Source organism: Cloeon dipterum, chromosome X, assembly GCF_949628265.1.
Source record: "Cloeon dipterum chromosome X, ieCloDipt1.1, whole genome shotgun sequence".
In the NCBI taxonomy this organism is placed as follows: Eukaryota; Metazoa; Arthropoda; class Insecta; order Ephemeroptera; family Baetidae; genus Cloeon; species Cloeon dipterum.
Genome location: NC_088790.1, coordinates 7710331 through 7723550, shown reverse-complemented (window position 1 = coordinate 7723550; position 13220 = coordinate 7710331). Strand labels below are relative to the sequence as shown.

The following is a 13220-nucleotide window of genomic DNA, read 5'->3' as shown; positions in this document are numbered from 1 at the left end:
AGCCCCTGGCGCGGTCACCGACCTTCAGTCTCATGATAATTCCTTCCGCTCGCCGTTTAATTAGCTTACCCGCTCGTGTTCACACGTGATTTGTTATGCAGCTTTTCCTCGCAGACGTTGAATATGGAAAATGTTCAAGAAGAGATACGTGTTGCGAGATCACGATTGGAGAATTTTTTATAGCTCTGCAACAACTTTTTTACTTAAATCATTTTGGTTGTGTCTACGAATTAATTTGAGCAAGATATCTCTTATTTAATTCTTCTTTTTAACATTAGACTTGCCAAAAATATAAAATTAAACTGAAGCATAAAGCGTAGAAAATGACAAGACTTTCCTTTATTTGATAAAAAGCTTTAAATGGAAACATTTAGTATCATTTACGAGTGAGCAAGCTGGTTAAATATTTAGAGGCACGCGGGTTTGGCCTTCTCGAGATTCCTGCAGCACCGCATTATTATAACATCCTGGGCATGCTCCAGTGCCTACAAGTTCCATTGGCTACCTGAAGTCGGCATTTAAAGCTCGATAGCCGACTTTCTGTGTAGTGTGTGCGAGTAGGCGATGTAGTTGGGCGTATTGATCGCCAAGGCCGTGACGTAGCGCCGCGTGTGTATTGATTTACATTTAAATATATAAGTTTGCAGTTTAAAGAGCCGTCTCGCCTGTTTGCCGGCGAACATACTGCGCTTGCAAAACGCACACCAACAGGCAATAAGCATATAATTTACGTCGGAGGCTAATCTCTTCATTGCGCATAAAAGTTGGCACGCTGTTTGGCTCAAGCAACGAGCGCGCGCCGGTGGCTCGGAAAGACATGAAAAATTATCTTGCGACATGAACGATTCAGGTGAAATTAATGCCGCGATCACAATCCTAGCGGAGAGTCGCAAACTTTCAATAGCGATGCCACTTTCTCCGCACCCTTTGTTTAAAAATATGAAACAAAGTCTGGAATGCGTGCGTTTGGACGGAGCTGCGCTCGCCGCAGCTTGCCGCAGAAGCCGTGCCTGACAAGAAAGCCGGCGCGTTTTCTGGGAACTTTGAAGCTGGAGTTAATAATAAACATTTTGAGTCACGCTTCGCTCAATTTGCATCATGAATGGGGTCGTCGTCTACTTTTCCATGCAACATTGACTGGATTAACCTGCTCGCCACTCTTTTCAGCCGTCGCAATCAGGAAAACGCCGACTTTATTTCTAAATCTGTCGGCTCACTTGAATCAAAAACACTTGCGCCACTCGTCACACGGCTGAAATTCCAGCCGTTTTACTAACCCCCGCGAATGGGACAAACGTTTTGCCCTTTACTTACCCTGAAGCCTTATTAAGAGCCGATAACGAGTCTTACTGACCTTTCCCCTCTTTGTTGCAGGGCTGCTCTGAAAGGATTACTATGTGTTATAGGCGAAAATGGTAAGTTAAGCAGCGGCTCGAAATTTCGACTTTTTAATACGAGTAAAGAGCTCGTGGGCTTTAATATTTAATGCGGCTATGCAACCGGAGCACATGCACGCCAAGCAGGTTGCCTACTTTAAATATTTTATGCTGTCGCAAGTGTACGGGTGTCGGAGGGCATGCTCGTCTCTCCGAAAAGTTGCGCCGCGGACAAAGTTAATTCGCCGCGATTTTCCGGCTGTTCCGGTGACAGCAGTTACTCACTGCTTATCTCAAGATATAAAACGCGGCGCGCACCGAGCCAAAATTTATGATCCAATCGCCATTTAAATGAGCGAGAGCTGCCGCCGCGGGGGTCATGCCAAGTGAGATAGTCGCGAAATTGGGGCCAAAGGTCTTGTTTGCTCACACGCCGTCAGCAGAGCAGCGGGGTGGGCGGGCGGGCGGGCTGGCGCGGAGGCATCGGGCGCGTGAGCAGGACGCCCGCCCGCCCACGCACTCATATCTCCGCTGGCCGGCCGGTCGGCCGGCCGCAGATTAAGCATGCAGCCAGCCAAGTAGTTAAAGTGGCACGGAAACGCACACGCTGCTTATTTATTCGCAGCATCGACAGACTGGCCTCTCGGCGTTTTTACGCGGCAGTTGCTCCCCTTTCATTCATAATGGAGGTGGCCTGTGAATGTGGCAAAGTACCAGCAGAGCTGTAGCTCAATCGATATCACCAGCAAGCAAGCAGGCGAGCCGTGCTCGTGGATTCAGCTCTCTCAGCTCTGCCGCTTGTTCTCGCTGACTTTAAGCCGCTCGCTCGCTCTGCTCTCGTGCTCTTTTCACTCCGAATTCGCACCACCGAAATTGGCCGGTGAAATATTTGGCGCGCGGCTCGCCCTCGCTCGCTCGCGCTTAATTAATTTCATTCACGCACCTTATATTGAGACGTTATTTAATTGATCGGCTGCGACACGCAATTCTCTGGGTCAGGACAGCGTGTACCATCAGACAGCGCGTATATTTCTTCCCTCCCTCGTTCGCCCTCTCGCTGGTTCACCCGCTCGCCCTCTCGCCCGCTCGCCTGCCTGCTTTGCAGTCGGCCGGTTGGCCCCTTATTGAAGGAGAGCAGAGTAGGTCATTAGACCGCGGCTGCATTTCCATTGCTGGCATCGTTTTCAGCGAGCAACCCTCGCGCAGAGTATAGGGGGACGAAATGTGCTATTTGCGCGCGCGAGGACCGCTCTCGCCGCTCACCCTTGTGTGTATTTGTGGGTCAACAAGATTTTTTTGGATCTTCCCGGTTGCTGATGCTGCTGCTCGGCAGATTTCGCATTCCGATGAGTCAGATGGATTTTTATGCGCCGATCGTAAACGGAATCCCAAAATGGAGGAATATGCTCCGCAACAAAATGGGCAGCTATTTAGGCGTTACCTTGAGTTTTGTTGGCCTTGTCGTTTGATTCGCCGGACGAACCGATGATATTCCGCGCGGCACGACACTGGCAAATGACCAGCCTGAGGCTATAATAAACTGTCCAATTACGTATAATTAGAGCGGAATTACATGCGTGCGTCCGACATTCCTGGCAAATTCGTGCAGTGCGTGTCCCGCCTGCACTATTTATACAAACTAATTTTGCTTTCTGTCACCAGCACGCATGGAGGTCACATATATTTTCCTGTCGCTCTCACACATCCGCCCTTTCCCGTTTTCCTCCTCGCCGCTGACTCTCACATTATAGCCGCCGATGTTTTAGAACCACCGCTAAAATGTTTCCGGTGCAGGTTAGAGACGTCATTGAGAGCAAAATAATTTATTACGAAGGATCTGCTGTATTCGTGTAAAGCTATTTCCTCGAATGAAGTTCGATTTATCGCACCGACTTGAAAAGTTGCTCCACATTACATAAGTTTGAAGTGCACCAGTTAAAAACCTTTTTTCCATTGTCAGTGTAGATATAAACAGCTTTTACATTTTCTCGGAATAATTATTCCAATCAAAATTAGATGCAGAGCTTGAACAATCTCAGCTACAAGACTCGAACAGTGGCATAGTTTGTGAGTCCACGCGGCTAATCGAATTGACCCCGGCTGACCTTATTCGCCGTCTTGGCGAACGCGTGCTTGCGAAGGGGGCAATCGAGATTTTCACCCTAGTATTGATTTAAAATGCTAGTACTTTGTCGCAGCCAGCGTCGCTTGCTTGCTAGACTGGTCAGCGCAGCAGTCATTGTTTCTCCGCGTTCGCAGACGCCGAGGTGGAATTCTTTGCGCACAAAAATTAAATCCTCTCGCTACCACCACCAGGAAACCCAGCACGGTTTTGGGAACCCTCCAAGAGTAATAAATACAAACGACCTGGTTTAAAAGTGAAAATAAAGAACGAGAAGCGAACGGAGGGAACTGGCAGAGAGGGAGGTGCGACTGCTCGCTGGCTCACTCCCCGGCACCCCTTAGGCGAACCCTTTAGTAGGCAGTATGTGCACTCTCACTATGTCTGCCGCATTGCGTCATCACAAGCCTTCGCACAGACTCGGCAGCGTTGCGAGCGCGCACCAAATAAACGCACGTGATGACGATCGCGATTGTTTCACCTGATTCAACAGCCAAAATCGAACGCCTCCGATTAATTGCTCGCCAGGGGTTTTATCGTGTTTCGGTCGGATCGAAAACGTAATTAAAATTGATCAAATTATAACCGAAACTCACGCTATTTCGTGGCCAACTTTGACATTCCTTTTCTATTAATTACTCTATAAATTGTAATTTAAATCACAAGGATAACAGTTTAAATAAGCAGTGTGTGTGTCGATTATTAGCAACAATTATTGAATATAATAATACAGAGAGGAGTATTTTTGTGGCCAAATTTTTATTTAATTTTCATTTAACTTTGCTGACAATCTGAAAACTGAATGCACAGTTTAGATTAATGAGAAATTTTAGTTTGAAAATTGTTGTGATTTTTGGAAATTCGTAACACTATTGAATTTATTTTATTTATTTTTATTAATATAAATAAAAAAACCAAGAATACAAGAGAGAAGCTTTTTTAATGTTAAAATCACCGGTTTACACATTAGTTTTGAGGACTGAGTGCATTGATAAATCATTGAGAAAGCCCACAAAAGTCCATTTCGGGTGTGGCTGTTCGCGCGGGAGACGCGTTCGCAGCGCCGACGGGCCCCTCGAGGCCACCGCGGCGGTAAAGCAGCCGTTTGGGTGTTGAAATCGGTCACACTGCAGCTCTCTCTTACACAATAAACACGAATAACCTTTCCGGCCCAGGAAACTTCCCAGCTGCCGAGGCAAATTTCGGGCTGCTCGATCACTCCTCATGCGGACTGCATTTTTTGCTCCGCAGCGAGCGGGCTGTGCTGTGAGAGGAAGAGCGAGCGAACGAGCGAGCGGTAGGTAGTTGGCGAGAAGGTCGAGAGGGCGCCTAGATGAGAACACACCCGGGCTGACCCCAAGAAAATCCGCGCGCCGCTCTCCTTTTGTGGTATACATAGGACAAAAAAATCATACATAATGTTACCCTTTCGCGAGAGTCATTTCAATAAAAAAACTGATTTCGTATGCAGGTGCTTTTGGTTCCCAATGGCAGTTTGCAGTCGCCTTTTGCAATTTTTGTAACGAATTGTGTCGTTCGGATTCCAGGAACATTGACTCCGAGTAACAGCATGACGTCATCGAATACGCCGTTTTCGTGAGCCAAGCTGGACTGCACGCGTGAAACATCCCTCATTAGGAGGGTGGTGAGTACGCCCGATCCCATTATTATTATCACCAATCGATCAGCACACACTCCATGTTACACGGCCTCTTTGATGTGTTTGTTTGAGCAAGCCCACACTGAACCAATATCTCAATCAAACTCTCGCGGTGCAATTTATGCTAATGACGATGATCGATCCGACTGACGCACCGCGAAGGTCAGCAGCAATTCCTTTCCGTTCTCGCCCGAGACGTGTCTTAAGGGAAATTTACGGATTTTGAGTTTGTGGCGTCGTATTTCACGAAATAATTCCGCTTTAGTGCAGGGGAAATGGTCCGTTTCACCCGAACCGTGCACCTGCCATAAAAATTTCGCAGACACGCCCCATGTACTTCGTCAGTGGCCGGCGGTGTAGCAATCGTATTCTGGGAATACCCGCTCAATAGAGATATCCCTGGTGCTTTCACTTATTTATATTTTGGACAGGAAGTGGCGCCGCGCGCGCGGTATTCCAATCGATGCCTCTTCACGCAGATCAAACAGTTGCTCGAAATTGCATTTTTGCTTTCTCCGATAGATTCCTGCGGTGTCTGCGGTCATATTTTATCGGCACGTTGCAGGTGTGTTTTGGAAAAAAAATATCGGCCTTTTTGTGGTAGAGAGAGTACCAATAATGCCAAGAGCCCTTTTGCATCAGAGGTATTTCGCTTCTAAGCGCTTGCCAAATGAATAAATCCTGGGTAATCGAGGCTTGAGCGAAGGTTCTGTGTGCTCCACGCAACAGACATTCTTCGCAAACCCTTTGACAGCGGAGCGCCTGAGCAAATCGAATCTATGCAACCGGTGCGCCATCTATGCCTAACTTTGTAGCAGGAACTTCCCGATTTTCTCTGAGGGCAATTTCATTTGCGACGGAATTGAAAGTTTTTGGTGAGCTCGGGCGATACTATCTATGGAAACGGTGAAATATACACATATTGTTTCTCTATTGACATTGAACCTTAAAATGTTATATTAATTAAATATATATTTAATAAATTGATACCGGCCTTCATCCTTGATGCTCAATTTCCTTTCAGACAAGTTTCAGCATTACACGAGTGCCTTGTTTCGTGAAATGCTTAACAAACAACGCTACTGTTACTCCAAAACTTGTCGAAAAGGAGATTATTAAGCAACGAAGATGAAGTTCGTGTTCAATTTAGAAGAGCCAACCTCAAATGAAGATCTTTTTATTTACAATATGTGATAAAAAAAATAAGACAAATAAGTTATGGAGCATTTTTTAGAACAGGGCTTCATCTTACAATGCAATTCAGAGGCTCGTGTCCGCACAGTAGATTTTGTTGAGGCCGTTGCGCTGTGACCGTTCCTTCTGCATTGCAGGTGTCAAGGTAGCGATAGGTCAGAGAGGATGATGCGCTACGCTATCGCCTCAGGCTGCTGCGAGGCCCCCGCCCGGAGGAGCGCTGCCCCACTTGCTGCTGAGAGAATCACAGCTGCAAGTTCCACCCCCTTGGAGACCTGTCGCCGCCGAAGTACTGCTTGAGCGAACCAGCCGGCATCCCGAAGCTAGCTGCTAGCCCATTACCTTCTCAGCCCATTGTCTGTACCCCCAGACAATGTCTGAAGACTCGGAAAGCGTCTCTGAGGAAGAACGCAGCTTGTTCCGTCCTTTCACGCGAGAATCTCTTGCAGCTATCGAGGCGCGCATTGCCGAGGAATATGCCAAGCAGAAGGAGCTTGAAAAGAAGAGAGCGGAAGGAGAGGTGAGTTAAACGAGGGCCGCGCATCCCCGCCCGTCCCCGATTTATCTGCTTGGCCCACCGATTTCAGCCACTTCATGGAAGTGACCAGTGCTGCCGAATTACTTTTGCCATTCTCACGACACAAACCGTTGTGCATTTTATTGTCGAATTATTATAATTCAATGCGGCTGAGTGAGCTCACGAGATTTATTTCGAGACCAGGCAAAATGCACAACTGCTCATTTTTCTCGCTTCAAATTTCAAATGAAGCGAATTCATACACTCACAGCATGGAAGCTGGAATTTCGAAATTAAAACCAAACTTTTCTCATTGTCAGTTCACCAGCGGTGAGTGGAGGAGAATACCAACCATTGCTCATTTTCTTGTATAAATACATCTCAATATTTTACATTTTTCACATCGTGAATGATATCTCATTTAACGATAAATAATATTTCCCTCCTCATCAACTCGAAGATTCCAAGGCACGTACATTTCCTTTGATTTGGCAAATAAAGCGATGAGCCGCGTGCTTTCAACATTTATTTGCCACGTTTCGCGAGCAAAAAACAGCCTATTAAAAAAGGGTGCTAAATGAGACAAAATCGCGACGCTTTCCATTCAGACTCTCATCCGCAACAAATGAGACAAAAAGCGCGATCATTAAAAAAAAGGAACAAAAAAGTCTTCCTTTTGTTTTCCATGAAAGTTGCGGTTTGACATTCCCGCTGTGTGTGAGTAGAAACGAGTACCATCCCAGATGTGAAGCTGCATGAGTTTTGTTTTGAGTGTTCATTTTTGGTTTTCATCGTTTGTTCTAAAACAGAGTCCATAGTTACATAAAATGAACTCAACCACTTCATTGCCCTTAAAGCTCTTGATTTTCTTAGCAGCATTCTGCATTTTCAGTGTTGTGAAACATTCGTGTGTGGCGTGTGATTTGCATAAACCAATTTCTCCTACAGCGTTCAAAACCAAATCATTTCGCAGGATACATGAATTATGCTCCTAAATAAGACCTAGTTTGAATCTACGAGCATAACCTCCAACTACATTCGATCCCAGTATCGCTAGACATACAAAAATAAATAAATTTCTCCACCAAATCAATCACGACCAAATTCCCGACGAAAAGCAAAGCTTGCGGCTTTTTGCAACATTGAAGCGCTTTTGGATTGGATCACGCATGATGATTGATGGATTTTGTTGAGAAATTTCGATCTCATTCTATCAACCCAAACAATGTCCTCATGAACAGACATTTGGACGCCCTGTGTTCCCCACGAATGCTCCGTGTGTTATCAGAGTTGAACGCCATGCTTTTACATGTACAGATTTCTTCAAATTTGATTTCGAGCGATCGAACCGGTGTGTTGAAACACCGATTTATTGCTTCACTCCTATAATTTCCGAAAGACATATGCTGAACAGTGCGTGTGCGAGCGTGTGTTTGACTTTCAGAAATCTCTCTGCAGCAATTAGTGTTGCAGAACACACATCTCTTCCCTCCTTCATACTATACATACTCTATATAGGATCTATTTAGCTAAAACTCCTCTTTCCTTGTGTGTGTTTCTCAATGTTCTGCCATATTTTTCGATTGCAGGATTTTGGGCGGAAGAAAAAGAAAAAAGAAGTAAGATTTTCCAACTGACACTATTTATGCAATTATTTGTTCAGTCTATAGCCTTTTTCTGTATGGTTTCCTTTTCTTTCATTATTCTCTCTATTAAACGCGTTCACTTTTGCTTGATTTCGCTCCTTCCATCTTCTCCTTCAACATTTTAAATAAGTCACTGCTTAAATAATTAAATAAGAGAGAACATTATATGCTTTCGGCGTCTCTATTTGCTAGCAAAAACTTAAAACAAAAGAGACGTAATAATTACGTGAATTTCTGTCAGACTATAGTTGGTCACCGAAAAAACCTTCTTTTTCTCAACACTAAGACGCCTTATCTTCTTACTCTTTTATCTTAAATCCGTTTTTCTAATTTTCTTCAAAACTCACCTTCTTCCTAAATTCTGAGTGGAAATTTTAACTCAATTTTGTTAATAAATAAGATCTCTGAATTGCTGTAAAACTAATCCTAAATATTGTTGCAATTCCGCTCCAACATTTCCACTCCAAACCATTACGCCGTGTAATATACGAAATCCGCCTCCTCACGAAACACCACAGACCACACCTGCATATAAAAAAGCTGCTATATGCTCGCGAACAAACCCCTGCCGCTGTTTTGCAAACTGCGCCGCATTGCATCTGCACGGAACTTTGCGATGAAACTTCTTTGTGTGTGTTGCTCATGTTGCTGTTATCTGTGTTTTCTGCCCTGTTTTGCTTTGCTGTTAAGCTCTAAGATTTCTAAAGAGTGAAAAGTGGACTGAAGATTTTGGGGACTAATTGAATCTTGAAAATCAGCGCTAAATGTGAAAATTCTAATTTTCAGCTGCTAACCCGCCCGAAATATGTTTGCCCTTTACCCCAAACTTGCCTTACCCTGTTTTGCATGCGCATATTCGAATTTATTTATCAATTCTGCCCTCGAAATGAGACCAATTAACAACTGACTGATATCCTTCAAGTCTTAATGTAGAGTCTTTGCTTCGGAAGGAGGGTGACTACAAAAGTACACCAACACGCAATTCCTCGCCGCGCAATTCCAGAAAATGCACCCCGAATATTGCAAAAAAAATATTACCTCACTATAAATGTGTCAATGCTACGCGCATAAATTCTGTGTGGTTGCAATCAAATCTTCTATAATCACAAAATCACAATGCTTTTCACATTTTAATTCAAATCAAAGATCGATGTTGCAACTTATTTTCTTCTAATGTGTCAAGCACTTGATTAAAAAAGGTTATGTTTACTGCCGATGGCGTCAAAAAATAGGCATCAGAGAACGAGAATAGAAAAACGAAAAAACCTTTGCATGCTCAGTTTTTATAAGAATTTTGCGACTTGTTAAAGAGCTTCATGGAAATCATTGAATTGGTATAATTGAACGATTCTTTGGTATTTTGCGGAGAGAAACAGCATGGTCCATTTTGAAGACTAATCCTGCTTTATTGTCCGAATTAAAAATTGAGATGATCTTGACAGTTTTTTTTCACTAGTTCATTGCCCATTCGTAGCAAACTTGAACACCGATAGAATATTTATAAAGTCGATTTTAAGGCTCTAGAATGGAATTTAGTGCACTGACCATAGAATGATTTAGGATCAATGAGAATGAAGCTTTGACGATTATCATATACATTTACCGGATTGCTTTGCCTAGAGCCACAAAGTATATATGTTACTATATTATAAGACTGAATTACAAGTGAAAAAAGTTTGCGTAGAGGTGAATTGCAAATTATTCTCATTCAGGCGCCTGGTAAAGGTCCTGATCTGAGGTAGAGGTGCATCCGCAAGTGTAGCTAACGCTGGCGTGTTTCTCGGCAGGTTCGGTATGAGGACGAGGACGAAGATGAAGGCCCCCAACCGGACCCTACCTTGGAGCAGGGCGCACCAATCCCAGTGCGCCTGCAGGGCAGTTTCCCTCCAGAGCTTTCATCCACCCCTCTAGAAGATATTGATAGTTTTTACCATAACCAAAGAGTAAGTGTGTAGTCGAGGAAAACAAACAAACAAACAAAAAATGAATGCCCACGTAGCGCGTTGGTATGGCTAATCGCTCTGTTGTTCTGACACTCTCTGCCTTTGCAGACATTTGTGGTGATAAGCAAAGGAAAAGACATCTTCCGCTTCAACGCAACTGACGCCATGTGGCTGTTGGACCCATTTAACCCCATACGTCGTGTGGCTATTTGTATCTTGGTTCACCCTTTGTTCTCGCTGTTCATCATCACTACCATCCTGACCAACTGCATCCTCATGATCATGCCCACAACGCCCACCGTCGAGTCCACAGAGTAAGACGTTTTCCTCTAGATATCTCGCTTAAAACTCACCCTTGACTCTCATCTTACCTTTCAAAATTATTTCTCCATACACCAAAATTCTTGGTTCGCGTTAGCTGCCTTTTCATTCAGAAAATTGGGGACGTAAATTCATTTTCAAAAGAAACACAACTATGTTTGATGATTTGCAGTGCTTTATTTTTAAAAATATTTTCCAAATTTGATTAAATTAACCTACAAAAATTAAAGAACACCTTCCACCACTACCAATCAGTTGTTGATATACACTACTTGATGTGTGGTTATTGAGTGTTTCCTAATAAAATATCAAACAATTGCCTAGGATCTAAACTTTTGAATAACTAATTTATAATCATTGTGTAGAAGAGCAGGTACGGACTGGTAATCGTAGAGTGGAAATCGGCTCTCTCTAAAATAAATTTCAAATCCGCAGACACTATCTTATAAATTGGATTCTTTCAGTAGCTCCCCGTAATTTTTGCTCCAGTCCGGGCCTGGCGTAGCGATTTACTAAATGTTGTAGTTAACTAGTTTTTCATCCCCCCTTAGCAGCCATATGACTTTGTAATTTATCTACTGATTTAAAACTCAAACGCAATGTAATTTTTCCAGAGTAATATTTACTGGCATCTACACATTTGAATCTGCAGTCAAAGTGATGGCTCGCGGGTTCATATTGCAGCCGTTTACCTACCTTAGAGATGCATGGAACTGGTTGGACTTCGTAGTTATAGCTTTAGCGTGAGTTACTTAGAAACAACTTAGATAGCTAGATTTTATATATCTTAGACATTTTAATCTTTGTTCTCTTTTTAAAACTCTGAGGAAATTCTTGAATTTGATTTTATTATAATGAAAACTGATAAAAAGTTAAGTTTCTAAATAGATTACAATTTCAATTTAGATTTTATAAAATCTACCTTTGTTTGATTTCTTTTGTGTAGATTTTTCTCTAAAAGTAGTCGATTTTCCAAAAATTCTCGCTTGTGCCTGGATATAAGTGATTCTCTAATTTTCCAATGACCTCCCTTGCAGCTATGTAACTATGGGAATAGATTTGGGCAACCTTGCTGCCTTGAGAACATTCAGGGTTCTTCGGGCGTTGAAGACTGTGGCCATTGTGCCAGGTACGGAGCAAAACCATATTTCCCCCGCGGAAAATGATGTTGCGCGCGCTCTGAATTGGTGTTAAACCGGCTGTGCACTGTGCATTTCAGGCTTGAAGACGATCGTGGGTGCCGTGATAGAGTCTGTCAAGAACCTGCGGGACGTAATCATCCTCACCCTGTTTTCACTTTCTGTATTTGCCTTACTTGGACTCCAAATTTATATGGGCGTCCTAACCCAAAAATGCATAAGAAACTTCCCACTCGACGGGTCATGGGGGAACCTAACCCACGAATCTTGGCACGAGTTCATGAGCAATGATAGTCAGTGACAATAGAACAAAAAATTTGCACGGCATACTAACAACTTTCTTTTTCTAGCCAACTGGTTTTTTGAAGATCCTCAAAACATACCACTCTGTGGAAATTCGTCCGGTGCAGGGTAATTTTGCATTGAGTTTCCATTTAGGTGCAGTGCTTTAATGAAATTATCGCCGCAGAATGTGTCCGCCCGACTACACGTGTCTACAAGGCTTCGGGCCGAATCCCAACTACGGCTACACGAGCTTTGACACGTTCGGATGGGCCTTCCTATCAGCGTTCCGTCTCATGACCCAGGATTATTGGGAAAATCTTTACCAATTGGTACGAAAAATCTCAGAATTAGTTTTTCCTCAGAATTAACGAGCCTTTGCGTGCAGGTTCTGCGTTCTGCGGGGCCATGGCATATGCTTTTCTTCATCGTTATTATCTTTTTGGGTTCGTTTTACCTCGTGAACTTGATTTTGGCCATCGTCGCGATGTCGTATGACGAGTTGCAGAAAAAGGCTGAAGAGGAAGAGGCGGCCGAAGAAGAGGCAATGAGGGTGAGTGTTCTAGTCGTGAAACATTTTATAGGCATTTGTCAACTTTTCGGTTGCAGGAAGCGGAAGAAGCTGCGATGGCGAAGCAAAAGAAAATCGATGACGCTGCCGCGGCGGCCGCTGCGGCGGCCGCGGCCGCCGCAAATGAAGGAGTCGTCAAGTCACCATCAGATTTCTCCTGTCACAGCTACGAACTGTTTGTTGGACAGGAGAAAGGTAACGATGACAATAACAAGGAGAAAATGAGCATCAAATCGGAGGGAGGAGACTCGATAAGTGAGCACCGTGGCCGCGCCAATGGCAAGGTTCGCAAGGTATGTCTGTGCAATTGGCTTTCTCTTACAAGACAAATCGCTGACGCAAAATTCATTATCAACTTCAAATTTACTCTGCGTTAGCTCTTTTAAGTTACGTGCCACTTTTACTATTGATGGGAAAAGGCTGGCGAGCGGTGTTACCGAAATTTATTG

At 43.9% G+C, this 13220-nt stretch overlaps 1 protein-coding gene across 5 annotated transcripts in view; it reads left to right on the top strand.

Annotated features, from left to right (window-relative positions):
* Positions 1–13220, top strand: part of para (paralytic) — a 40916-nt gene that overhangs the window by 7931 nt on the left and 19765 nt on the right. For all 5 annotated transcript variants that reach the window (XM_065494020.1, XM_065494018.1, XM_065494022.1 and 2 more), the window contains exons 2-14: positions 1375–1415; positions 5046–5143; positions 6490–6872; positions 8459–8488; positions 10303–10458; positions 10567–10772; positions 11394–11522; positions 11817–11908; positions 11999–12211; positions 12269–12329; positions 12388–12532; positions 12589–12753; positions 12810–13064. In XM_065494020.1, coding sequence (XP_065350092.1) covers positions 6726–6872; positions 8459–8488; positions 10303–10458; positions 10567–10772; positions 11394–11522; positions 11817–11908; positions 11999–12211; positions 12269–12329; positions 12388–12532; positions 12589–12753; positions 12810–13064 — 1599 coding nt within the window. In that variant the 5' untranslated portion in view covers positions 1375–1415; positions 5046–5143; positions 6490–6725. The remainder of the gene's footprint in view (positions 1–1374; positions 1416–5045; positions 5144–6489; positions 6873–8458; positions 8489–10302; positions 10459–10566; positions 10773–11393; positions 11523–11816; positions 11909–11998; positions 12212–12268; positions 12330–12387; positions 12533–12588; positions 12754–12809; positions 13065–13220) is intronic.